General features: G+C 45.2%; 1 protein-coding gene across 1 annotated transcript in view; it reads right to left on the bottom strand.

Annotated features, from left to right (window-relative positions):
- Window positions 1–26,010, bottom strand: part of VPS13B (vacuolar protein sorting 13 homolog B) — a 327,037-nt gene that overhangs the window by 27,100 nt on the left and 273,927 nt on the right. Inside the window, exons 40-51 of the mRNA XM_054167231.1 lie at window positions 25,450–25,631; window positions 22,217–22,566; window positions 15,701–15,862; window positions 8,001–8,156; window positions 6,849–7,112; window positions 6,612–6,695; window positions 6,264–6,439; window positions 5,549–5,719; window positions 4,716–4,917; window positions 3,566–3,754; window positions 2,706–2,852; window positions 1,243–1,511 (exon numbers count right to left, since the gene is read on the bottom strand). Of these exons, the coding sequence (XP_054023206.1) occupies window positions 1,243–1,511; window positions 2,706–2,852; window positions 3,566–3,754; window positions 4,716–4,917; window positions 5,549–5,719; window positions 6,264–6,439; window positions 6,612–6,695; window positions 6,849–7,112; window positions 8,001–8,156; window positions 15,701–15,862; window positions 22,217–22,566; window positions 25,450–25,631 (2,352 nt within the window). The remainder of the gene's footprint in view (window positions 1–1,242; window positions 1,512–2,705; window positions 2,853–3,565; window positions 3,755–4,715; window positions 4,918–5,548; window positions 5,720–6,263; window positions 6,440–6,611; window positions 6,696–6,848; window positions 7,113–8,000; window positions 8,157–15,700; window positions 15,863–22,216; window positions 22,567–25,449; window positions 25,632–26,010) is intronic.

Below are 26,010 nucleotides of genomic sequence, written 5' to 3'. Positions count from 1 at the left end.
AAAGTCCAAAGAGTCTGACAATGCGATGGGGAACATGAGACCCTCTCGGCCTGCCTCAGAATTCTAAGGAATCCTTTCCTAGTTCTCCCCAATAAAAATGGTGTAATCTGAAGTCTGTATGAGAATCTTTGGTATCCACAAGGACACCTCTTGGGCTCTGCAGAGGAACGGTGTGAGGGTTTGGATGACATCTAGCACTTGAGGCGAGAGAAAGAACATATGGCTGATAACAGACTGCTGGGGCTTCTCCGGTTTCAGCAGATGGGTTTTTGTTCATACCACTACAAGCAGGAATAGATTCAGATATCAGGTGTGAGAACTGAAGCTGGGCATCTGACAAGTCACTGGACTCTCATTTTTAACTGGCTGGATGCATTTGTTTGTACATAAAGGTACATTTGGGTATTTCAAGGTTTAAAACCTGAAAAATCAATCCTCACTGTAGTCTCAGAAGAGCTTCATCCTTCTTTTGCTTTTCACAGAATCACAGAGTGTTAGGAGTTGGAAGGGACCTCCAGAGATCATCCAATCCAAACCCCTGCCAGAGCAAGAGCACCTAGGGCAGGTCACACAGAAACACACCCAAATGTGTTTTGAAAGTCAGCAGAGAAGGAGACTCCACAACCTCTCTGGGCAGCCTGCTCCAGGGCTCTGGCACCCTCACAGGGAAAAAATTTTCCCTTCTGTTCCCTGGCACCTCCTCTGCTCCAGCTTGCACCCCTTGCCCCTTGTCCTGTCCTTGGACATCCCTGAGCAGAGCCTGGCTCTGTCCTCCTGACACTTACCTGCACATCTTTATCACTAGGAATGAGCTCAGGCTCCTCTGCTCCAAGCTAAAGAGCCCCAGCTGCCTCAGCCTGTCCCCTTCAGGGAGATGTTCTGCTGCCTTCAGCATCTTACTCTAAATTGTTGCACTGTCCTTGCACTCTTACACTGTTACCCACAAACTAAAGATGCCCAGAATCTTGAACAGAAACTCTGTATGCTCTTTGTGTGCATACAAAACCCAAAGCAGCCCATGCAAGATACAAATTGTACAACCTGTACACAATCACAACAAGAAACCATTTAGAATAAAAGCATCAAAGCCATCAAAAGATAAGAAATGTTGCAGCCAAGTCAGCCCTGCCTTTACAGATGGGGGGCATGTGTTACTCTGACTTCTGTATTCATCTCTCATTATTTCTTACTAGCTGAGGCTGTACAGCAACCAGCCAAGGTGATTATTGATGACTACAGTACCTGGTGCAGAATCCATGCTCAGCACACAGCCCTGTGGGCACAGCCACGCTCTGCCTAGCAAACTCCTGTTTGATGACAGCTGGGAGGCTCCAGAGCTCAGGGCTGCCGGTGCAGCTGCCTGGGCTGAAGCTCAGCAGGATGTGTTTCTCAGTGTGAGGCACCTCCAAAGGGAAGGGGCTGGGGTCTGACATCAGGTCCCAGCAGGGCACAGTGCTCAGTGCCTCCCTTGGACTGATGCTGAACACTGCACTGTCTGTTAAGTGGAAGTCCTGTAAAGAAAAGAGATGGCAGCAGCATGAGATAGTGTCTCCTAACAAGACATTTATTCATGCTGATCTTGCACAGAGCAGTCTCAAGCAGCCAATGAACACAACTACTACAGGTCCTTTGCATTAAAAGCTATCTGGCCAAATTCTGTCCTCATGTCTAATTATGCAGTTAACTGAGAACAGCTATCTACAGCCCCTGCTCACTTGTACAGCATAACTCTACCAACAGCAACAGTTACATCACTCTAACACAGCTGTGAAGAGAAAACCCACGTATAGATACAAAACTGAGAATGGATTTTAGCCTCAGCAATCTTCCAGTTCCCCACCCAACAAGACTGCCAGAAAAGGTGTGATGCACAGATGCAGATACTGCCATGCAGAAAACAAATGCAGAAGGAGAAGAGCACAGAAACAGGGAACTTAAAAAATGTGTTCATCTGCCAACCCCTCTAGCAAGCTTGACCCTGGAGAATTCTGCTCACATATTTTACTATGAATGCAGCCTTCCCCAAATGCCTGCAAATGGTTGATGAAAATCTCCTGCCCATGCACACATCCTGGTTCTGTAAGCTGGCCCTCAAACAGACTGTGTGATTATCAGAAATCTGATAGCCACAACTTGATGCAGTTCACTGCAATACACAAACTCTGGGCACATCCCCGAGTTCTACAGCTCTGTTCAGACAACTGGACTTTGCCTCAGAGGATAGTAAAATGCTTTCAGCCTGCTAGGCCAACATCCCTCTGCTACACAATTTCAACAGCTACCATGGCCTATGCTGCCTGCTTGACAGAAATGGCCACTAGTGCCTGAGCAGACGAAGAACAGGCAGAACTCAGGCTGCAGTGAGCAAGCTCTGCACAGACTTCTGATCACTGTTAATTACTGGAGCTGAATTCAGCCAGGAGTCTGTGTTTTAAATGAAAATGACATAAAATACCTTATCATTATTATGTCTAATGACTTCTCTCTAAGCTCTGCTATATGCAGGTGAAACCATTCATAGAAGCATAGAATTGTTTGGGTTGGAAAAGCCCTCTGAGATCATCAAGTCCAACCATCAACCCAACACCACCATGGCCATTAAACCATGCCCCCAGGTGCCATGGCCACATGTTTCTTGAACACCTCCAATCTAATCCCCCAGGCACTGCAGCTGACAAAACAAACCAGCAACCACTGTGCTTTACCTCTTCTCCTGAGTGGGGTTTGGAAACACAAAGCTGTGGTCTGTAGTAGATGTGATATGAAGTGTCATTGATGATGGTTGTCTTATCTTCTATCTGTAGAATTTGGATACCTTGTCGAACCATTGAAGAAATGCAGAACTGACACAACTGCAAGATGGCAAGAAGGATGATGAGGTCACACACAGAGCCCCAGAAGGTGCTGCAATATAGTGACCCAAGTGCCATCTTCTTTCCAGTGTGGACATTTTGTCTACACTCATGCACTTTGAAACCAGAGCCACATTCGATACTTCAGAAGCTACATCTATCACTGTTTTCTAAACCAGATTGAGAACTCATTGGTTCTTTTTCCAGCAGGTGTGGTGTTATCTTGAGGAGCTGGGCAGAGTATTTTTGGAGATAGCATTCTTTGAATTCTACTCCATACGTTGTTTGTACTTTCAGCATGTTTTACAAGCATTAACATCATTAGGGAGGAGCTTTCACACTGCATTTAGAATCAGAGAGTCACAGAATCATCCAGCCCAACCTCCTGCCAGAGCAGGATCACCCAGGGCAGGTCACACAGGAACACATAGAGCTGGGTTTTGAATGTCTCCAGGGAAGGAGACTCCACAACCTCTCTGGGCAGCCTGCTCCAGACCCCCAGGCCCCTTATAGCAAAGAAGTTTCTCCTCAGGTTGAGGTGGAATCTCCTGTGTTCCAGTGTGTGTCTGTTGCCCCTCATCCTATCACTGGGCACCAGTGAAAAGCAACTGGCCCCATCTTCTTGACACACTAATATTAGCTTGGTTTCCTTTGCTGGATGTCTGTTTTTTCCTTAAATGATGAGTTATAAATCATGACAATTTTCTTCTCACCTTTTGATGACCTGGAAAAGCACCAAGTTTTATTTCAGCTTCAATAAAACCTTCTTCATCCAAGGTCACTACTTCCCCATTATCAGCATCCTTCCACTTCGGGGAGGTCACGTTATGAACCAGTTTAATTGCCACTGATTTATGCACAGTGTTGGTGTTTGCCCAGTATATTCCAACCTGAAAAGCTTCCTGCAAGTGAAAAATCATCAGTTGTAACTTCTGGATAATTGCAAACGCTTCAGCTGGAGCTAAGGGTAGTTTCCAGCATGAAGGCAAACTCAGTGCCTCCCATCCTCCCTCTGATTCTTTCTACGTGGCACAAGGATGGATGAAACCATGACGTGGATATGGGACTGATCCTCAGGGAGGAATCAAGACCACAGCCTACACTGAGATATGCTAACAGGCACAGGCAGACCTTTTGTTTATTAACACACACACATAGGGGGAAGAAAAGGTGGAAAAGCAAACAGGAAGGATTAGACTGTCCCACTGGCCCTGACAAGCTGTTGTGCCAGATGATTTCCATTGTTTCAAAAATAAAGAACACTGGGGCTGTAAGAAAGCAGCATGTGCATGGCCAAGCCAGCTCCTGTGAAGAAATCCATGACACAAAGCTCTCAGTTTAGGGAGGCAGGCGTCCCAGAGAACCTGCCTTCTTTGAAATTCACATCATCAAGCTTTTCTTGGCAGCATGGGAGCTACAAAACAACTCGACCTAAACCACTCTCAGAACAAACACTCCTTTCAGGCTGTCACCTTTGCCACCATGCTCAACACACTGCAACTGACAGGGGCCAAAGGCCTAACCTTTACAGCAACTTGCTTGGGCTTCTGCATTATGCCCACACTATGGATTTGGAGCAGGCTGCTGAATTGGGTGGTGTGCAGGTGGGCTCCCTACAGGGTCACAGGGACAATTCTTGGCCATGCATCTTTCAGACAAGTTGCTCTCAAATGCTGCTGTCTCATCTGTCACACCCCCTGCTTGCTGGCTCATCAGAATGGCAGATTTGGATTGCTCTTTCTGCTCCTCATCACACAGCTAACAGCCACAGTGACTGGAGGGTGGGAGTCACCTGGATGAGCATTCTTCACCATCAGAATGTTTAGCAGAACTGTGCCTGTTAAAGGTGAAAGGCCAAGTTACCTCGAAGTTGGGAGGTATCATTACTTTTCCAGTGGGTACTTGAAGAATGATCTTCTCTCCTTCGAATAGCCAGAGGTCCCACTTGGACTGATTGATAAGCAGAGCCCAGGGCAGGAGTTCTATCAGCAGAGTTTTAACACAGGGTTTCCACACCGACAGCTTTACCTGCATTGGGCTGTCCCACTGGGAGAGTTGTTCACTGCTGTTCAAAACCAAACATGCAAACAGATAATGTCAAAGGAATGATGAATTCAAGACTGCAACTCAGGAGCTGTCTTCTGAAACTTGGCATGGTTTTCAGCTTCTGAAATAGAGACTCAAATCTCCTCTTGCCTTATCATTCTGGAACATACTGAGATGCTGTCTGACACACCTACCTACATGTATGTCACAGAGGCATATTTTTAGCTACAGAAGTTCAACCTAAATTAGGTCACTTAAAGAAATGTCTTCACAGAATTCCCACTGTCCCTCAGAACCAAACCTGCGACTTCTGTAGTCATAAAATCTTCCAACAACTCCCTGTTTCTGTCCTGAAAGAACCAGCTACTGAACACAACAGCCTCTAAAGCTGCAACAAAGAAGGTGCATTCACAAAATAGCTCTAGTTTTTAAACCCATGCTGATGAAGTCTTCTCAGTGTCATCAGGGGCAGCCCCTAGGCTGACCTCAATTTTTTTTCTCACCTGCAAGTTTCTGCAGCTGACCTACTGGAACCAAGTAATTACCAAAGGCATATTCAATGTTGTTCATACACAATCCTCTTGAATATGATTTCAGTTGATTTAAAAAGGCGATGAGACAACCAGGAAGAAGGTTTAGCAAAGAATTACCTGTCTGAATCCTTGCTGTTGTATGGCCATGCAGGCTGGGGAGGGTTAGTGATGCCATAGAACTCAGACAGTATTTGGCTGACATTCCCATCCTGCTGGGATTTAGTTGCTATCTGTTTGATCAGCGCGGTCGAGATAGGGACTGCACATTCTGACGGATCGTCTTCCTCCCTGTCATTGAGAACAGATTCAGTCAGACAAGATCAAGCATTAAGAGAAGCAGATTTTCTTTAATGGAGCTTTCCAAGCTACTCTGCTATGAGGACAGGCTGAGGGAGCCGGGGTTGGTCAGCCTGGAGAAGAGAAGACTCCAGGGGGACCTTAGAGCTGCCTTCCAACAGCTGAAGGGATCCTACAGGAAGGCTTCAGAGGGACGTTTCCTGAGGGTGTCCAGAGACAGGACAAGGGGCAATGGTTTGAAGCTGAGGGAGAGCAGGGTTAGTATTCTCAAAACCCATTTCAAGATTATTTAGGATTTTATTTTTCAAAGCCCCAAACCATAGACTTCTTAAGCAAACCAATGGCAAGGTGCTTAGGATAGTTATACCCAATTCACCATTTCCTATCACACCATCTCAGCCACACATTTGTTCTGCTGCACCTCCTCTGCATATGCCATACTCTTGGGAAAGTTACACCAGCAGTGAGAGTGTAAATTACTCACCCCTGCTTTTCTGTACAGAAAAACACTTCTCAAGGAAAGCAAGCATTTTACCTGGCTTGAAATGTCAGGTGGTGAGTTAGATCAGGCTCTATATTTTGGAGGGCTTTCTCCTGTCCTTTCCCTGGAATCACTTGTGTTTCAGTCAATCCCAGGCTTCTTTTCTCTAAATGGATGATAATTGGGTCTGGAAGATGGCTCCTTACAATGAAAAGAGGGCTGAAAAGAATCTACAAAGAAAAAGAAGAAAAGGATATACCAATTGAAGGCTGATTTTGGTCTAGTATTACAACTGTTGAACCAAGCTGCTAGTAAATTTCTGAAGGGGGTTATTCTGCCCTTGGTTATGTATCACAGGTGAGGCATAACCCCGCAGACTTCAGAGACACTAACTGTACTTACTAATCGTTGCTGCACACGGGAGTTGGGCTCCAGAGTCAGAATTGTGCACCACACATATGTAATTGAGCTCCTGGAAGATGGAACCTGCAGGCAGAGATCAGCACCATTACACTGACATCACTGCAGGATGATGACAGTCCAACATTGCAGCCGATCAAATAGAAGCCCACATGCAAAGCCCTCAGTTGTCTCAGCTGTTTCTCAGGCTATATTCCACACACCCATTTCTAGTCATACCTGAATGACAGAGCTGTGTTCTGTGTGTTTAGAACTCAGACACACATCTTGGGACCAGTCTTCATCTCCTGTAGCTTTCACACTCAGCTCAGTAAGCTCATTGTTTTCCAGGACATAGGAAGGCAGCTTCTGCTTGGCTGCAAGGCAGTTGATGTGCTCTTTAACAATGGCCTGTCCATCCTGACTAATGTAATGTTGGACCACTTTCAGTTCAATACTTTCAGAAAGGTAACTGCAGACTGTCTGCCTTCCACAGATTAGGATCTAGAACACACAAAACCAAGCAGCTCAAACACACACAACTGTGAAAGGAAAAGGCAAAATTGAATTACATGGCAAAAATTTCTGTAAGAATGACCTCCCTGTTTTAGGTTTTCCCAAGCACTGCTGAAGGCAGCAAATGGTAAAACATTGTTTTTACTGGCCAAATGATGTGCAATTTCACAGAAAGCTGGGCATTAAAACACTTGAAATATTGCTAAGGCAGGATCTGGGCTTGAAAGAAAGATGCAACAGATCCCCTGAATTCAGCAGCACTGCCCAGGGCTGACACTCTGCTGGTTTCTGAATGCTGAGCCCTCCCTGAGCACAGGCAGTGATGTGCCAGCTTTCAGAAGAAATGTTCCTGCTGACACTGATCCAGACTTTTCAGTACTTTTGCTGATTCTGTTAAATAGCTGTACCATACTTCTGTATTTAAGTGCAAGGTTACTACTCAGCAGCTCAGCTTCAGATGTTAATTTGCTCCTGACTTCTTTCTCTTTTGAACAATACAAAGGCCTGAATTTCAACACAGAGTAAGATATCTTAAAAATGATAAATTCTGCCTCTTAAGAACTTAAAAATTACAAGGGATTGTGTAACTTAGCACTGCTAGAACTTATAACCAACCCTCCATGCAAAGGCATGTCTACTGCAACATGTAGAGTACGAGGCAGTAACTGAGCTGTTAAATGCTAAGAGGTACACCAAGGAGAATAAGAGTTGTGAACACGCCCCCAGGAGCCTGTTTGTTATACTTGTCGTATTTGGGCTTTTTTGCAGACAGCAGGAGAGAATAAATAGTAAGGGGATTAATTTGTGACTAGAACAGGTAACAGTTTCACTCACTCACACTTTTTTTTCCCCAGGCTGGATCACATAAATGCTTACTTGCTTTTGCACTCCACTGAGCTGCTGCACCTTGATAATAAGTGATGCTGTGCGGCCCTTGTACTGGATGGTTCGAAGGAAGGTCCCCGTGTTGTCCACACTGAAAGGCTCCGACCACCGCCAGTTTCCCCAGCCTTCAATACAGATGTGCAACAGCTGGAGAGAAAGCAGTTACTATTTCAGGAGGCAAGTGGGGGAAAAAGTGCCTTGCAGTAGGATAGGAATTCCCATGACAGAGAAGCATTCCTCATTTTAACACTCAGCACTGCTAAGCACATCAGCTCTCTGCATGAGCATTTGGTGATGCAAGCAGAAGCACAACACTACTGTGGGACGGCTCTGTAGCACTTCTAGAAACCAACTGCTCCGGCGGTGGATTGAGGATGGTAAAAACCCAGCACACAGCTGTGCAGAAAGAAAAAAGTTATGTGGAGAGCATAAAATAGGGGAAGAGGAGACTTTCTTTACTGCCCTTGAAATTGTTCTAGAAATCCACTCTCTTTATTGCCAACAATGTGACAAGAGAATGCAAGGCCAGGCCAGGAAACTACAAATGCCCTTCCCTCCAAAGCAAAGGAAGAAGCAAACCTAGCTGGGTGCGTGCTTGTACAGCTCGCATATATCCCTGTGTTAAGTGTACAGCTTAGCAGAGATTGCTGAGAGATGGGAATCATTTCATTTCTTACACAAATGTGGTGGCAAGTTGAAGCTTGGCTGCATGAGAAGAAAAGGAACTGCATAATTATACTCCCTGTGTGATTTATTCCGGAAAAGGAGTGGCTTTTTTTCCAGTTGAACTTAAATCACTTCCAGAGCAAGAGAGTCTTTCATCATTCCAAGAGCCTTTCATCCATGTACCCACCACGGGCACTTACCTCTATCCCGTGGAGATTCTTTAAGCCAGAGCAGTGAAAATTGGTCCTGTTACATGTAGGTCAATGAAGTTACATAAATGTAGGCCAGCTGAAGATCTGGCTGCTTAGCTCTGTGGAGATCTTTTGTGGCTGTGCAAACTTCAGAGTTATATAGAAGGGATCAAAGCAGTAAGTATTCTGGGTAAAATTTATTCTCTGCAGAGGGCCAGCACAGAGCTTAAGCGTCACTTAAGTCCTTTAAAACAGTTGTATAAAGGCCTTGTGGGAATTCTCTCTTGAGGGTTGAGTTTTGCTCTGATTTTGGACATCTGCCATTAACTACTTTAAATAATTGAGAACAGGATCAGGCCCAAAGTTTGATAATTTACACGAGGAAAAACTGAAACTTGTAAATATTCAGGGCTCCTGTGATTTGTTCCCAAACAGGGACAGGCGCTGGCCATAGGTCTGGCCAGCTGGACCTGTGGCTGGCTGGATGTTGGGTTTTCCCCATTGTTTTAAGAAACAACCACAGCAACAACTTTCAAAGATATTACAACTCAGTAGCCTGTTTGCAATTTGTGGTATTCTCAGCCCAAGTTACACACAGAACAATAACATTCATTCAGTGGGTGGCTTTTGAGTTTGCAAGAGTGATGACTGTCGCATTCGGGTCCCAGTTGGCTTTACAGTGGCAGCAGGAAGGGCAGCGTGCACTGGGGCATGGATCTGGATGTGCACAGGCGTGGGCACAGCTCTATATGCACGAGTCCTTCGAGGGGAGCTGCGCACTGGGACGCTGAAGCTCATAAACAAACACATCACTTTGATTCTGAAGTATCAGTTACAGAAAAGGGAAAACAAATCAGCTCCGGTAGCTGGAATCAGTTCAGCTTTTTACAGAGGCAGCTGGGAAAAAAAACAAATCTCATCACATAGGAAAACTAAGAGAAACAAGAAAAGTGTTTACTTTGGAGAGACTGGTAGCTGGAAATGACAGCCAAATAATGAGAAAAGGTACTAAGTGGTCAGTCTCAATTAGGAGGCACACAAAATATGGTGTGCTCCAAAGAGAGATGTCATACAAATGCCATAATTGATCATTAGTAGCTGTAGGATGGCTCCCACCCTGTATAAACAGCTTTGCTCACCAGTTGAACGTTCCCAAGGCACATGCTGTCAGCTTTCCCTGAGCAGTCGTCAGCTCCCAAATGCTGCCTTGCTGATTCTCTTTGTAACACAAGGATTGCTCTGCGTTTAACCTCACCATTCACACAGCAGAATTCAAAAGAGCTGTAACCCTGGACTGGCGACCTCTTATTTTAGAAACACTCTTTGTGTATGCTGCTAAATGCTAGGTGCAAAGGGAATAGCCTTTGCAGGTAATTTCAAAGATATTTATTTGTGTTAATGACATAACAGTGTAGGAACTGAGAAGTCGCTGGGGAAGTTTACTTTGGAGCAAAGAAACTGCATTCCATGAAAATGCAAAGGGATCTCCGTGTGAATCAACTGTTTTAAATAGGAGCTCTCTGGAAAGCATGGCTAGAAGTAATTAGCAAATGACAGTAATGATGCAGAGGGAGATGGCAGGAAAGAAAAGCTGATGTCATTTTAGACAATTAAGTGTTAACATCATTTCAGCAGAAAACCTAAGAGATGGTGTTAGATACTCAACAGGGCAGAGTTCTAAATGCTATAAAACTGATCCTAAAGTACAGTTTCACAGGAAAAACCCCGGAACCCTCTTCCATTTAGCAGCCTTTCAGTAAATTCTGAGTATTTTTAGACACTCTGATTAATAAAAGCTCAACAAGTATAGCTCAGCAGGGGTACACAGATCAGGAGAGAAGAGAAGTCATTGCAAAAAGGTACAGAAAACATTCAGTGGCCTTCAGAAGCATTCTAACAGATAGAGTCCAGAGATAAGCAGCAATTTATAGCTTGCAGAGAACTCAAAACTGTTCAGATAGGCACTCATTTGATTTCTGCATTTTGTGCTAGGGAAACATATCAAGAGACAGCACAGAATTTTTTTGCTGGAGTTTGGATTTGTAGTTCTGAGCCCTTATGGATTTCTTCTGTGAGGAAAGAAACTACCTCCAGGGCTAATATGCTAACCACTGCTTACATCTACTGGACAATTTCTAAGTGTCCATTCAGAGGAAGAGAAAAGCAAACAACGGAGATCTTTTCCTTCAAATCCTATCTGAGTAGCAATACATTGGCACAGAGTTGTTTCAGAACCAGCTACCTACTTTGATAAGAAAGAAATCTGTTTGGCTTACAGGCAGTAACTTGGCCACATTTTCACAGAAGTCATTGCCCACAGCAGAACTCATTTTTACCCTCTACACCCGCTGCCTCAGGCTCAGCATAGCACAAAGTGAAAATGGGCTTTATTGTAACCTTGGGAGAAGACTCTGGAGAGGGGTTTGGGAGTTGCTGCTTCCACTGAAGCCTTACCCTCAGCAACAGAAAGCAAAAGAATCCGTTCAGATCCTTTTGTTGTTGTTGTTGCTTTGTCAGAAGAGTTTGCTGAATTGAAGTGTGGGGGAAATAACAAACTTGTTCTAGAAGATTTTTGCTGTTGATTGGCAAGCAAACACCCTCTGAAGAACACATTCAGGGCACTCTCACCTAAATAGCTCATGTTTACATTTACTGTGGGACCCTCTACCCACCTGCTGTCAGGCAAGATGCAATTCTGTAGCAGAGCAAATTGCTAGGGAGATCTGGTCTCTTCTGACTTCAGAGTTTCACCCTATGTATCACATGCTTCAGCTCTTCTCCTAAAAACCACAGCTGTCTTGGAGACAAACATGACTTCTGACAGAGCTGGGGCCCATCCCACAAAGCAACTTGAAGATCAAGATAAGGAGTGCAGACTGGATCCAAGAATCGTGTAGGAGCCAGCATTGTCTGCAGAGCACTGGGGCGATGCAGCTTCTCTTCCCTTTCCATGACATCCAACAGACCTCTTACTTTCATTAAAATCTGCAAAAGGAACTCACCATGCCTGGGAACTTTTGCTAGAGCTGCTGAAAGCCTCAAATACCACCAGCTTTGTACTCAGCCCAGCTCTGAAAGTGACTATGGAGTTTGGGGTTTTTACCCTGAGAAAAGGAGAGGGGATGGAGTGGAGCAGAAGAGCGAGGATCAGACTTTAGACTCATTACTGAAATATCAGCCAAACTAGCAAGGCTTGCAGGAATCAGAGTGAAAGTTAAAAGGGACAGTTTAGGTCCCCTGAAATGCAGAAGATCTGGGCTGGGAACAAAATGAAGGAACAGAAGAGCCTTATGTTAAAGCAAGCAGTTGGAAGGACACCATCAATAGCTGATAAATGCAACTCCTTAGTGTGCTTGAGCTGTTTTCACAACATGAAAAAGATGAACAATTCTAAACTGTGGCCTACAGCAGCTTCATCAGTATTAAAAAATGATTCTAAATATAACCAAAGCATCACAGAACTATCTGCTGCTACAAAACTAACTTCTTCTAGGTAGATGTATTCGTGCTAAATAACTCAAATGGGCAACTATTGCACCTCTCCCTAGCTTAACTAGCACTAGGAAAAGGGTGAAATGTCTTGATGTAAATGTAAAAGAAACACAATCCTTTGAAAACCATTTATTTTCACTGAACTGAACTGCCTTGCCACACTAAAAAAACATCTTGCAGAGGTTAAATAAAGTACTTCATGGCAACCACTGCTTCTTAGTGCCTGTGTAACAAGAAACATGAGCCACCCAGAGTTGTGCAGTTGGTTTTCTTTCCCAGTAAGAGAATGTGGTATCTAGGACCTTGTCCTAACTCACTCTATCCCCAGGAGGAAGTCAAGCAAGTCAAGTATGAACTAATGCCTGGAGGGAAGTCCCTGACTCGAGAAGTATGGATTATTTCACATTTATCTTACAATCTGCTCCCAGAGTTCTTAAAATTCACTAACTTGGCAAGTGGGGAATTATCCTGAGAAATGAAATAATTTCATAAGCATGAAGTCATCCAGCATTCCATCACTATGACACTGGGAGGGTAGGTCTGTGCTTGGGCATTATCCTGACCTTTGGATAACAAGCTGCTAGAGAGTTTTGCATGGAAACAATTAGAAAAGTGCCACAGCATAAGAGGGACAACTTGATGTCTTAATTGAGTCATTGCTTTCATTTCACTTCACTGCAACATTTGCAATGATATTTAAACAAACTTCTTTGCTCTGATCTGCAGTGACAAAGGGTTGTGCTGTTGGGACTGTGCCAGTGAAGTGCCGCTCTGAGGCACGCTGAATTTACAGGGACTCGTGCTTAGCACTAACCAAATGACCAAAACTGATGGATGGGTGCCAGGATTCTCTGACCTTTGTGAAGAGAACTCACTTCTGCCTCAGCAGTGTGTGCAGAGCCTGTGCTTTCAGACAGCTTCGGTGGAATTACCTCAGTGCTGGGATTCAGTCTCTACATTTCTCAGCAAGAGAGGACTGCTGAAAAGCACTGAAAGAGCAGAAATACTCTGGAAATTATTTCAAGGGCTGGGACAAGGGAGGTCTAACCCCCTACTAGAAGGGCCTGACGGCCAGCAATGTGGTTGAGTCAGAAGCAGTGAGCTGTTAGTTCTTTCTCCTGGGACATGGGAATCCAACAGGACACCCCTGACTGTTTATCAGCCCAGTTCTTCACTGAGCCTGAATCTGACCGGAGCAAAACAAAACAGAATGGGGAAACCCTTTGACATCACCAACGGCCAGCTGAAGAACGAGTATCTGAGAAATGCATCTGAGGTTTGCACTGTCACTTCACCCACTTCCTACAGTGTGATTTAGTCTTCTGCTGGACTTCCCCACTTCTCATTGTGCACTTTTTCTTTTCATTTGGTAAGAAACTTAGACAACAGCCATGACAATGGAACGTTTTGTGCTGCTGGAGGCTGTGACTGAAGGGACAGGCTAAAGATCAACGTTTGAATATTTAAGTTCTCCAGGTGTTAGACAGCTAATGACATATGCTGTGGTGGTGGTCTGCAGCAGCTTGGCTGCAGCTGACAGAAAGCATCAGCAACAAGCTGCAATTCTAACTCCTCTGCTGGTTGCTTTGAGCTGATTCTCATCTGCAAAACTCTTTCTCATGTGCACCTTTAGCAGAAGGGCAGAGTTATCAGAAATACACCCTAACCAGAACTACCTCAAGAACTGTCCAGAATGATGCTCAGAAGGGGAATCTCCCAACTGAGTAACTTTTAAGTAACAAGAAATGGGAAAGAAAAATTGTTAAGAGGAAATCCTTTCTTAGTTCTGGTTTTATTTATAATCACTTTAAACACTTCCTTCTCTTTCCATGTGTTTATGAAAAGGCTTAAATGACTTTTTGGGTGGTTGCTACAAAAGCAAGTGATCACAGGAGCACAGAATGTTAGGGCTTGGAAGGGACCTCAAAAGATCACGCAGTCCAACCCCCCTGCTGGAGCAGAAACACCCAGGGCAGGTCACACAGGAACACATCCAGGTGGGTTTGGAATGGCTCCAGAGAAGGAGACTCCACAACCTCTCTGGGCAGCCTGCTCCAGGGCTCTGGCACCCTCACAGGGAAAAAGTTTTCCCTTCTGTTCTCATGGCACCTCCTCTGCTCCAGCTTGCACCCCTTGCCCCTTGTCCTGTCCTTGGACATCCCTGAGCAGAGCCTGGCTCTGTCCTCCTGACACTGCCCTGCACAACACCAGCAATGAGGGCAGCCCTCAGGCTCCACTGCTCCAAGGCCCAGCTCCCTCAGCCTGCCCTCAGCAGGCAGATGTTCCATTGCCTTCAGCAGCTTTGTGGCTCTATGCTGGATTCCTTCAAGCAGTTCCTGAGGTCCTGAGGTTGTGCACAGTCATCAAGTGGCACATGAACAAAGACCAGGGTAAATTTGCCATCTCTGCTCCCCAGTGACATTTGTCAGCAGTGCAAATGGGCACAGCTCCTATGTAGAATTACCACCCAAATTTGATGGTTTTTTATCATATACTAATGCTGTTATTTTCCAGGGCTCCAGGTGAGTCAGGGACTCCCATCCACCTCACCTCTCTTGGGATCTGTAAACATTTTAGTAACTCTTCAGCAGAGGACTGCTGCTGAGCAAGTGGGGTGGCACAGGTGCTTCGTATCCCACTCAGCAGGAGCTAGGTGTATATGAAAGACAATCATTGGCTTTGCTGTCTCATGGACACTTAACAGAAGATTTAAGCTCTTGCCCCGTCTTGACTCAAGATGCAAAGTCCTTTTTCCACCACCACTCAAGAAAGCCAACAACAGGGCTCCACTGAAAACACATCCTGTCCACAGTTAAACAATGTTTCAGTGTCTGTCCTTCAAAACACACCCAGGAAACAAACCTGCATCATTTGAGCTATGTGAGTGGGGTCTTTCTGACAATTCCAAAGCTTTTCCAAGGCAAGCACACATGGAGCTGAGACATTCATCTAGCTTGACCCTGTTCTGCAAACAATTTCAGTGAGCAGAGGCTTCTGGTAAAAACAAGCCATTAAAAAAATTCCCCAAACCTCTAATGCACACCACAGAAAACAGACAGCTGGCAAGAGATCTTCTTTTGCTCTGTTTTCAGCAGCTTCAGTTTCCACCAGGGCTCTGTTTCGCAAAGCAGCGGCCTTGCTCACCCACTCCCACCCCTGAGTAACTTCTAAGCACTTCTGGCTTTCCTCACTCTGTTTACCTTTTCTCTCCGATGCAGTCCCAACCTCCTGAAGGAGCTGGAGCGTTAGAGATTGTCGAGGCCACAGAGCAAACCAAACAAAGCACAAAGCCACCACTCAGCCCGAGCAAGTGCTGCGCTGGAAGGGCTCCTTCTGACGTACCTGCGGGGACTTGTGCGAGCGCCAGCTGTACTGGTGACTGTGGAGACTGGCCAGCAAAATATTTTCATCAGTATCCACCTGGCCAAACCTCAGCGTCTCCTGTGTGTCATTACAGATCACAAAATGGCTGAAGACCAACTCCTCTGCCTCAGGGCATTGGTTCTGAAAGGAAAGGGATGTGAAAGGCAGTGAGCATCAGATTAATTGCAAGACATTTGGCAGCTGCCTGCCCAGTCACGACTTCCAGCACAGAAATGCTTCAAGTTCTCTTGCCTTTAGCTTTGGTCTCAGAGTACTCAACTCTGCAAAAACAAGTGTTTGGGTTGGCAAAACTGAACACATTTTATGTAAAATACTGATGTTTTTGTAATGCAAATCTTAAAGATTTAAAACTACAAACCTCCCCCTAGATTTCCTAACTTATGTAAAAGACTGCAATGAAATTAAATTCAGTGGGAAAGGAGGTGTCACAAAGGGCAGATGGGGCGCTCCAGCCTGAGCAGAGGCATGAACAGCTTTCTCCATGCTTGACAACTGATCTCTCAGGCTGGCAGGCTGCACTTCCTCTTCCCCAGCTGCAGCTTCTACTTTGAAATGCTGCTGTGGGGCAGCAGCAGCAAAGCCTCTCTCTCCTGACACCACAACACTTAAAAATGTCACCAAAGACAAAGCAGGAGACACAGGGGGAACACTGGCACACCTCCACGAGGCCAGTTTGAAAACGCACCCTGCAATTTGACAGCCTCACAGAAACCCCCAAAACTATCACAGGCTTTAAGAGCATTTTAGATTTTAACATTTTAGATTTTCTTCTGCCTGCAGCATCCTTCCACCCCTCTCTGCTTTTCACCTGGCTGCCTGTCACTCTGTTGACACAATGAGACTATGTGATAGTCATCAAAATTACCAGAGCTGCAAGTCCTCTCCCCTTGAAGGCATAAACTACAATCCCCTATAGGGAAGAGGTCAAAGTGTGCCTGACAATTTGATTTGAAGATCATCTCTCATATATTTCTGTCCTAGTCACTACTGGGCTTGCACCTTTCACTGAGAAGCAGCTATCTAGCAACCATGACAATTACTCCAAGCGAGCAGCTCTTGGCTGCTCCTCCCACAGTACGATGGGCACAGGCCAAAGCAGTCACCTTCGGCTGCTTTTTGCTGTCTCTTTCCGACCCACCTTTCCTAGCACACACTTTTGACAATGCTTTATTGTTGCCTGGCTCCCTTTTCTCCACAATAGAGCCCAGCTGCTCTTTTCTCCTTCTTTCTTCCCATGACGTTTTCTCTGACTTATGGGACCTCCATGGTCTTTGAAAGCTGATTCTGTTTCCCCTCCTTACTCTCTCGGTGGACCTTTTAAATGGACATAATGAAGCTTGCACCCCCTCTGTCTGTGATCATATGGGTCTCTTGTTTTTTGATAAAAATGTGCCTGGAAGCCTGCAGAAATCCAGAGATCAAACAAGACAGAAAGGAAAATATTTCCTCACTGATCCCTATGGATCCTTAGTTATCCACTGAAAACAGTTTGGTACATTGCTTATAGCACACTGCTGGGCGATACACGTGGAACAGATTTGCTGCAAAGTGAAGTGTCCAGCCTAGCATCCTTAAATGTATACTCACTGCTCCTATTAACTCCAGAAGAACCTAAGGTGCAGATCTACAGGCAGGTTGCAATTCCTGTTGTGACTGAGTGCCAGAATGCTTGCCTGGGAGTGCCTGTGCAAAGAATTATTCACCCTAGGAGAAGCTGAGCATGAGAATACTTAAAGCTTCTCTCAAAATCTCACAAATTCCTCTGCACAAAATGAAATTCTTCTGTGAAATAAAGAGTTAGGGGAGCACAACCCCAATCTCCCTTTTCCAAAGCAGTCACAGTCATCACACAGCAACATGTATCTCATGCAGCAGCAGCTCAGGGTATACCAAGGGCTGACACTTACAGCGGCACTTCGGAGAGCAGAGTTGATTTTGGCAATTCCTAGTGGTGGATCTATGACTTTTTGCTGTCAAGCTGCCATACCCACATACCCACATACCCCTAAGTCTACCACAAACACAGATATTTTCCTGTTGCAGCTTTGTAAAATGTTCTTTTTAAGAGGGAGGATTTACTGTCCACAGAGCTTAGCATGCTGTTGTAGTCAAACCTAGATACAACCCCTGGGGAATTTAGGGCTTTTTGTTTGTTCCTTTGCAATTCTAATACATTTTCTTGCTGATTATACAAAGACTGGAAGAACAACACCAGGTGATGAACTTCCTTCTTTTTACCTAAGTAAGTGAGTTTCATCTAATTTAGCACACACTGCATGATCTTACATGCTCCAGAGGGAACAGAGAATCTAGTGAGGTCTTGGCATGTACAGAACTCCTGAGTTGTACTGGAGGAATATTATCCCATCAGGGATTATTAATAGATGACTGCCATTAATCATTAATCTTAAATGATGGAATTGCTACTAGAATCCACTGCTTTTAACAGCAGTCTTTCTCAAAGTTAAGCAAAAGAGGTGTTTTAAGCTCAGCTTTGTAACAGTTCCAAAGTTTTAACCAAGGAAACACCAAGATTTGCATACTATGGCATTGCTCCATGCTGCCAAGCTTAAGAGAGATCTATTGATACCTCAGGTCTTGATGACAACAGCTGACTACAAGATCATCAAGGAAGCTGGGGGATGACTTAGCTCAGTATGGCCACTCCTTGCTGGGTAGCTGCCCAGGTTTCTAGGTGATTCTTATTCTCCTTGCATTAAATACAGGAGATCTTTTCCAGAGTGCCATTCATGCCTCTAGATCCCTGAGCAGTTGCAGCAGCTCCCTGCACCCATCATAGGCAACTGGACCCCAAACCCACTGCTGAAGTCTGACAGTAGAAGCTTCTGTGGTAAGCAGAAAGCGAGCAGGAAAAAAGGGAAAAAAAGGAGAAAATTAGCAAAATGCTGGAGTGAGGAAATCTTGGTTGACAAAAGAGTATGGAGAAATCAGACACAATGAAAACAAACAGAACTGGGCTGTTTGTGTGGCAATGATGCTGAAGGGCTGAATGGTGACTCCAGGAGCTACAAATATGGAAGAGTGGATTAGGAAAAAACACTTCCCTCTCGGAATTAAAACATCAAATCAAAAGAATCAGCAAAAGATCAACAGCTCGAATCAGATACAGATTAGGGTCAGCTCCTGGAGGACAATTTCCTGCCCCTCTTTAGATCATTTTTCAGCTGTTCTTTTCTCTCAGAGAGGCCTGGAAAGTGTCTCTCCTTTATTGGGCTTTCAAATATTTTGTGAATTCTATTCAGACAGAGGGAAAACATCCCACATACTACTGGTCACCAGGCTTTCCCTGTCTCTGACTTTCTGCTCACATCTCAGCTCACAGCTATTTCAAAGCATTTCTGGATCTGAAAAAAAACCCCAAACCAAACAAAAGCCCAAACATACAAGCCTGGGTTTCTTTATATGTACAAAGTTATTTTCTGTGTACTTCAGGAGCTACCAAAGACCTGTGCAAGCCTTCTCTCTCTCAGGAAGGATTTTTGGACAAGGAGTCTTTACCAACTTCTTATCTCCCTCGAAGTTCCTCTCAGAGAAAAGAACATTTCCCTGCTGGTTGCTTGAACTTCATTCTCATGGCAGTATCCTGACATTAACTGGCAAGAGAAATTGAAGCTATATGCAAATGTTCAGCATTGTTTTCCTTTGTTCTTTGTGCTTGTGGGAGAGGGATGGGGAGAAACCACCGTGACTACAGATGTCACTTTGAGTGATCCCAGCTCATCAAGAAAACTTATGCAACATGCCATCAGAAAGGTTAAGCACCATGCAGACCTTGAAGAAAAGAAGTTCTAATGGCTTCAACCAGGAGCTTTTGTAACTTCCGAGGGCTTTAGGAAAACATTTGCAGTGCAAGACCAGAAAGGAACAGTATTTTCCCCAGGAGCTCTCCCTCAGGATGATACCTGGGCAGCTGTTTTCTCAGCCGACCCTGCATCTCCAGAGACCACAAAGCACTAATGCTATAAAACAGTTTGGTAAGGCTTAAAAAAATGCCCAAATAAAGGAGAAAAGAACCAAACCAACAACCTCTCCCCACAATACAGTCATGGCAGACATGCATTTTCTCCCTCACTTCATACTCTCCATCTTTTTATTAAATAATAAAGCTACATTTATAACAGTTTTGAGGTTTCTTGCCCAGTTATTTGATTATTAAACCCACTACTTTAGCTTTGCTTTTAGCTGTACATTAGCCTGTTAGTGCTTGCATTTAAACAAGGATTTCAGATTAAACAGGGAAATATGTCAAAAGGGGAAACATTTAAAAAGTGCTAATCCTCTCAGGTTTTCAGCATGTGATTTATAAGTATAAAGCAAGTTGTATGCCTGGTGGCTTTTAGGCTTAATCTACTTCAAAAAAGTTCATCATTACTTAAAAAAAAAAAAATCAGTCCATATCTAGGAAACAAAGATGCTGACAGAGGCTTCTGGTAATCCTGAACTCTTGACCTGAAGGTACAGGGCCAACTTGTTTCATGCTTCATCTGTCTGTCCCCTGCCTCCAACATCACTTGTTTCAGATATTAACCCAGTAAAAAACATGTGGAGAATTCACATAACCTTTGCTGCTTATTAAATTCATGCTTCTAGCTGGCAGCATCTACCTTGTGTTTTGTGTGAACAGAACTCATCAAACAACGCTTGCCACTGGGAAATGTAGTCCCTTAGAATCACAGAATCATTAAGGCTGCAAAAGACCTTTAGGTCATTGAGTCCAACCATAACCCAACTGCCATGACCACTAAACCATGTCCACTAAACCACGTCCTGAAGCACCACATCTACAGCTTCCTGAACACCTCCAGGGATGGGGACTCCACCACCTCCCTGGGCAGCCTGTGCCAACCCTTCACCACTCTCTCACTAAAGTTTTTCCTCATGTCCAACCTAAACCTTCCCTGGCACAACTTCAACCCATTTCCTCTCGTCCCGTGCGAGCCAGTCTGGAGGTAACGCAGACAGAAAATACCTTGGTAACAATTTACTCAGCTGTTTTGAGCCCACTTGTGTGTGTGTGTGTGTGTTCACACATTAGGGAGCTTGTGTTCCCTAATTTCAAAGTGCTGCAGGTTTTTAATCTGGAATACTCAGGGCTCGATCCCCACCACATCAGAACATGGTGGCCAGCACCCCTGACATGAGAGGAAACGAGAAAATTGCAGCCACAATTACAGAAGTATATCCTCCTGTGGCTCCTGTTAGCGCTGCCAAATCCATCTATACGTGGGGACCAACGAGCCAGGGAACCTACCTGTCAGCAATATACCCTGCCACATATGGCTGCACTTAATCAAATATACAATTCCACTTCTGCAGCTCAGAATGTTCCTTCAAGGCACAGAGCAGCCAGCCAGTCAGTCACACTGTGATGTGGTCGAAAACACTTAAATATTCATGCACCATCTTTTATTTCTGTGTGGAGCTACGTCTGAGAGAGCTTGCTTTTGGCTCCCCCCCACCCTGAGAGAAAACTGACCTTCCTGAAGGCCATTTTGCAGTAGTTGCCACACATGTCTTAGATGAGAGGCTGGTACTAAGTCAGACATATTTTGGGTTTGAACAGCCTACCAAGGGCTCTCTTATGCTTTCTATGTTTGTTTTTTATTAAAGGCATTGTTCAAAATATGACAAAACCCAGAAATTGGAGCTACAAAGATTTTTGTTCACATTGATATTTGAGCCAGCTGTAAAGATTTAAATCACACTAGATCTTGTTTTATGAATGTCCTTTTGCAACAAGAAAACCATGGAATGCCCTTAAAAAAGAATTTTTTGATAGAAAACAGATGTTTTACCCTTTTTGGGGGGCTTTGTTATTGTAGTGCCATGATAGGTAATTAATTCCCAGGCTCCACATAGGTCTTCAGGCAGATGAAGAAAATGATTTGATTTCAAGGCTATGGTGGACTGAGGGAATTACAGGCCTTTGAGGGGTCATTGCAGAAGTGAGGTTCCTTACCCTGGGCCTGGCTTCAGCCATGAATGCTGCTTGCAGAGGTTGTAACATGAACCTAGTGCTGGACTTCAGTAAGAACAGGAGAAGTAGCTGCAAATAGCATGCTCTGCTGCTCAGACTGAGCTGTGCTTGCAGGTCAGGGATCACTCACCTCTTCATACATCATGGCAATATTAGGATTATTCTGATACTAGGTTGGAAGGGACCTTGGAGCAGGGATCTCTAAGGTCTGTTCCAGCCCAAGCCATTCTATGATAAATCCCTGTAGTTTCACAGCAACTCAAGCAGCTCTGGCTATGCTCTACCTTTCCTTGCAGCATTCATTGGCTGCATTTTCATGGCTATCACAGAATTAATTTTTGTTAGTAAAAAACACTTCTAGTGTAAATTAAATCCTTTACATCTTGCAATGTGTGTAAATAATGCAGGTGTTACTCTAATGCCCTATGAAACCAATCACACCAGCCACAGTTGCTCTTGCTGCTGTAGTCCCTTACCTGCTGCCAAGCTTGCATTGCTGTGTTGAGGGAGTGCAGGGCATACTGGCCAAAGCTGATGAAAATGGGGTCCACCGTGATGGTGCAGTCCAGCAGCCTTCCTGCTGTGGTGCTGGAAACAGCCATCTGCCCCCAGACCTTGAAGGGTTTCACAAGGCTCTGCATGGTGACGTTCCGGCACTCCAGCAGCTTGCAGCTGGCCCGAGTTGCAAACTGGACCTCCTGGCACATGGACTCATCGCTCCAGCGCCGCAGGTACAGGTGAGGCTCCTCCAAGGCAACCACCACGTACTCCAGCTCAGCTGGTGTGTTCTGGTCAGACACAAAGGGCTGGAGGAACCCTGCTGGTGCTGAAGAGTGAAAGGACAAACAAGAGCAGGACATCACCATTGCCACCTCTGGCATGGCTTTGGAAGGTGGGTTTTAACTTCTTGTGCAGATGATGAAAATAAGTAAAAATTCTTGGAACAGTCACCATGCCTGAAATGAATCCTGTCCAAACTGCTAATGGGATGTGAACCAGAATGGTAACTCATGGCAGCAGCGAGCAAAAAGCATCTGCAAACCAAAATCTTGTTGTGGTACACAGAGCAGCCAGGCAAACTGCTGCAACTGCACACTGCAGAGCCCTGCAGATTGCCACCTGTTGAGCAGAGACCGTATCTCCCTGAGGTCTGCTCCAGATGCAGACAATTTTCCACAGATAGCTAACAAATATTAGTGATGTAACATCTGCTGACATGTGACTGTGCAGGATAACAGCATCCACATTGAAAACTGTCTTGGCTGCACTTACAGAGAGCTCAAGACCACAAAACCAAGTGAAGAAAGGCCTTGGAGTCCTAGAGGACAGCAAGTTCTGCATGGGACAGCAATGTGCCCTTGTGGCCAGGAGGGCCAATGGTATCCTGGGGTGCATCAAGAAAAGTGTGGCCAGCAGGTCTAGGGAGGTTCCCTGCCTCTCTACTCTGCCCTGGTGAGACCACACCTGGAATACCGTGTCCAGTTTTGGGCTCCCCAGATCAAAGAGGCAGGGATCTGCTGGAGAGAGTCCAATGGAGAGCTACAAGGGTGACTGCAGGACTTGAACATCTCTGCTGTGAAGAAGGACTGAGAGCCCTGGGGCTGTTTAGTCTGGAGAAGAGAAGGCTGAGAGGGGATCTCAATAATGTCTATAGATAGCTGGGGGGGGGGTGTCAGGATGAAGGTGATGGTCTCTTTGGGGTGGTGCTCAGTGATATGACAAGGGACAACAGGCACAAGCTGGAACACAGGAGGTTCCACCTCAACATGAGGAGACACTTCTGTACTGTGAGGGTGGTGGAGCCCTGGAGCAGGCTGCCCAGAGAGGCTGTGGAGTCTCCTTCTCTGGAGACTTTCCAAACCCAGCTGGATGTGTTCCTGTGTGACCTGCCCTGGGTGATCCTGCTCTGGTAGGGGGGTTGGACTGGATGATTTCTGGAGGTCCCTTTCAACCCCTAACATTCTGTGATTACCCCACAGTACTAGAAATTAAACCAAACAGTGTCCTGAGAATAAAGCATGAGAAATATATAATAAAACCCTCCAGATTTTATCACACAAACTGAAGTCTCAGTCCTGCAAAGCAGACCCTGCAAGGCCTGGACACCACCGGTGCGAGGCTCAGCTTGTGCCTATTTCCATTGCTGTTATTATTTATGCTGCTGCAAACTGCTCACATGCTTCACATGAGCATATGCTCAAATGCTCTGTGGATTTGGAACCAGAACACTCAGCACTTTCCAGGATCAAGCCCTATTACAGTACCAAAGCATAATGGATACAATAAGGTTTGTGCTCCCTTTGCATGTAACATAGCACAGCAGAGCCCCACAACTTAAGGCCTTTAGGTGCTGTAACAGGACCAACAGCAGCATCAGCATAAACTCAGCTGCTGCTGAAAAACGGAACAGCTGGGGTTGATTGTAATCTGATTTTTGCCTTTTTTCCACTGGAGTGTAATAGTGAGGAAGATTATCTACTGATAGAGGTAGCTGGTAGACAAGAAGTTATTTGCCAGACATTGAGTGTCAGTCTTGGCCTGATTTGATAATGAATATACTATAACACTCATAGAGACACAAAAATGACTCAGGAAGAAAGCTGTCCCTGTCCAGATTATCTGTGATGCTTGCTCATCTTCCATGGAAAGCATTTCTGGCATTTGAAAAATTAGACAATAATCTGAAGATCTCCTGGAATCTCCTTGCCATTAATGCAATGACAGAGAACACTGAACAAAACCAGATGTAGCTCCAAACCTGATCATAACTGAAATTGCAGCTAAAGCTGCAGCTCTCTGAGCTCTGTCAAGGAATTCTTACTTAAGGGGGTTGCAAAAATCTTCAAACACTTTAGCAGTACTGTTAATATGCTGGAAAATGTCAAAGATCAAATTCATTCACTAAGATGGCTCAAAACCTCAGTGGCACCTGCTAGCACTAATCAGAGTACAAAACACCCAATGGCTTCTACAGTTACCCATGCTGGAGGAGGATGGGGCTGATCAGCCAGACCCACGCTCTAGCCTGTGTGCTTTCTCAGCACACAGCAGCCATCAGCTTGGCCCTGAGCTCTGTACCACTGCTGGCTGCTGGTGATGATTTATTTAAGAGTGTTTAAATGAGGAACTGGAGACCATGCACAGCAAAAGAGCAGCTAAGCAGCATATATGAATGAGACAGGATAGGATAGGACAGGATAGGACAGGATAGGACAGGATAGGACAGGACAGGACAGGACAGGATAGGCTAGGATAGGACAGGATAGGACAGGACAGGATAGGACAGGCTAGGACAGGCTAGGACAGGCTAGGATAGGCTAGGATAGGCTAGGATAGGACAGGACAGGATAGGATAGGAAGACTCGGGGGGAACCTTAGAGTTGCTAGCTGAAGGGATCCTCCAGGAAGGCTGCAGAGGGACTTTTCCTGAGGGTGTCTAGAGACAGGACAAGGGGGAATGGTTTGAAGCTGAGGGAGAACAGGGTTACACTGGAGCTGAGGAAGTTCTTCAGTAGGAGGGTGGTGAGACTCTGGAATATGATGCCCAGGGAGGTTGTGGCTGCCTCCTCTTTGGGGCTGTTCAAGGCCAGACTGGCTGAGGCCCATGGCAGGGGGGGTTGGAGTAGCTGATCTTTGAGATCCCTTGCAACCTAAGCCATCCTAGGATTCTATGACATGCTTTTATTATTTTACACAAAGGAGTACATACCTGTGCCCAGTTGATCAAGATGGTGGCAGAGGTGGACTTCCAGGTAAGTTAATTGGATCGACACACTCAGTGATGGCACAAACCAAGGAGTAAAGCAGGAGTCAACCCTGGTACAGGCTGCTAATGCTGTAGGGGTCACAAGCTGGTCACAGGTGCTCTGTGAGCCGGATTCGCTTTCTGAGCTGTGGAAGGCAGACAACAAAGTCATCACTGTTCAGCACCTCCAGGATCTTATCACTTCCCAGGAGGATTTAACCCTGTGCCATGCTGGTTGTCTGACACAGGCAGTGTCACTGTTTTCTCTGAACTGCTGATGTTAGTGCAGGTGCTTTTCCCCAAGCAGAGCACAGCAGACAAGACTGCAATCCAGCAATGCTTTCATCACTCTGCACTTCCAACTTACACACTGAAACACTTCGAACACAGAAGCAAAGCACATTTACAGAAAATAAATCCAAACCATACCAGGTCTCTCTAATTGTTGAAATAACTGAACTAAAGATGAAAGGTGATCTGGCCAAGAGAGATTGTTGTTGTTTTATCTGAAGGAAGCCAACTCAC

Source organism: Dryobates pubescens, chromosome 14 (genome assembly GCF_014839835.1).
Source record: "Dryobates pubescens isolate bDryPub1 chromosome 14, bDryPub1.pri, whole genome shotgun sequence".
Lineage (NCBI taxonomy): Eukaryota > Metazoa > Chordata > Aves > Piciformes > Picidae > Dryobates > Dryobates pubescens.
Note: the sequence above shows the minus strand (reverse complement) of the source record. Positions and strands in the feature narration are given on the sequence as shown.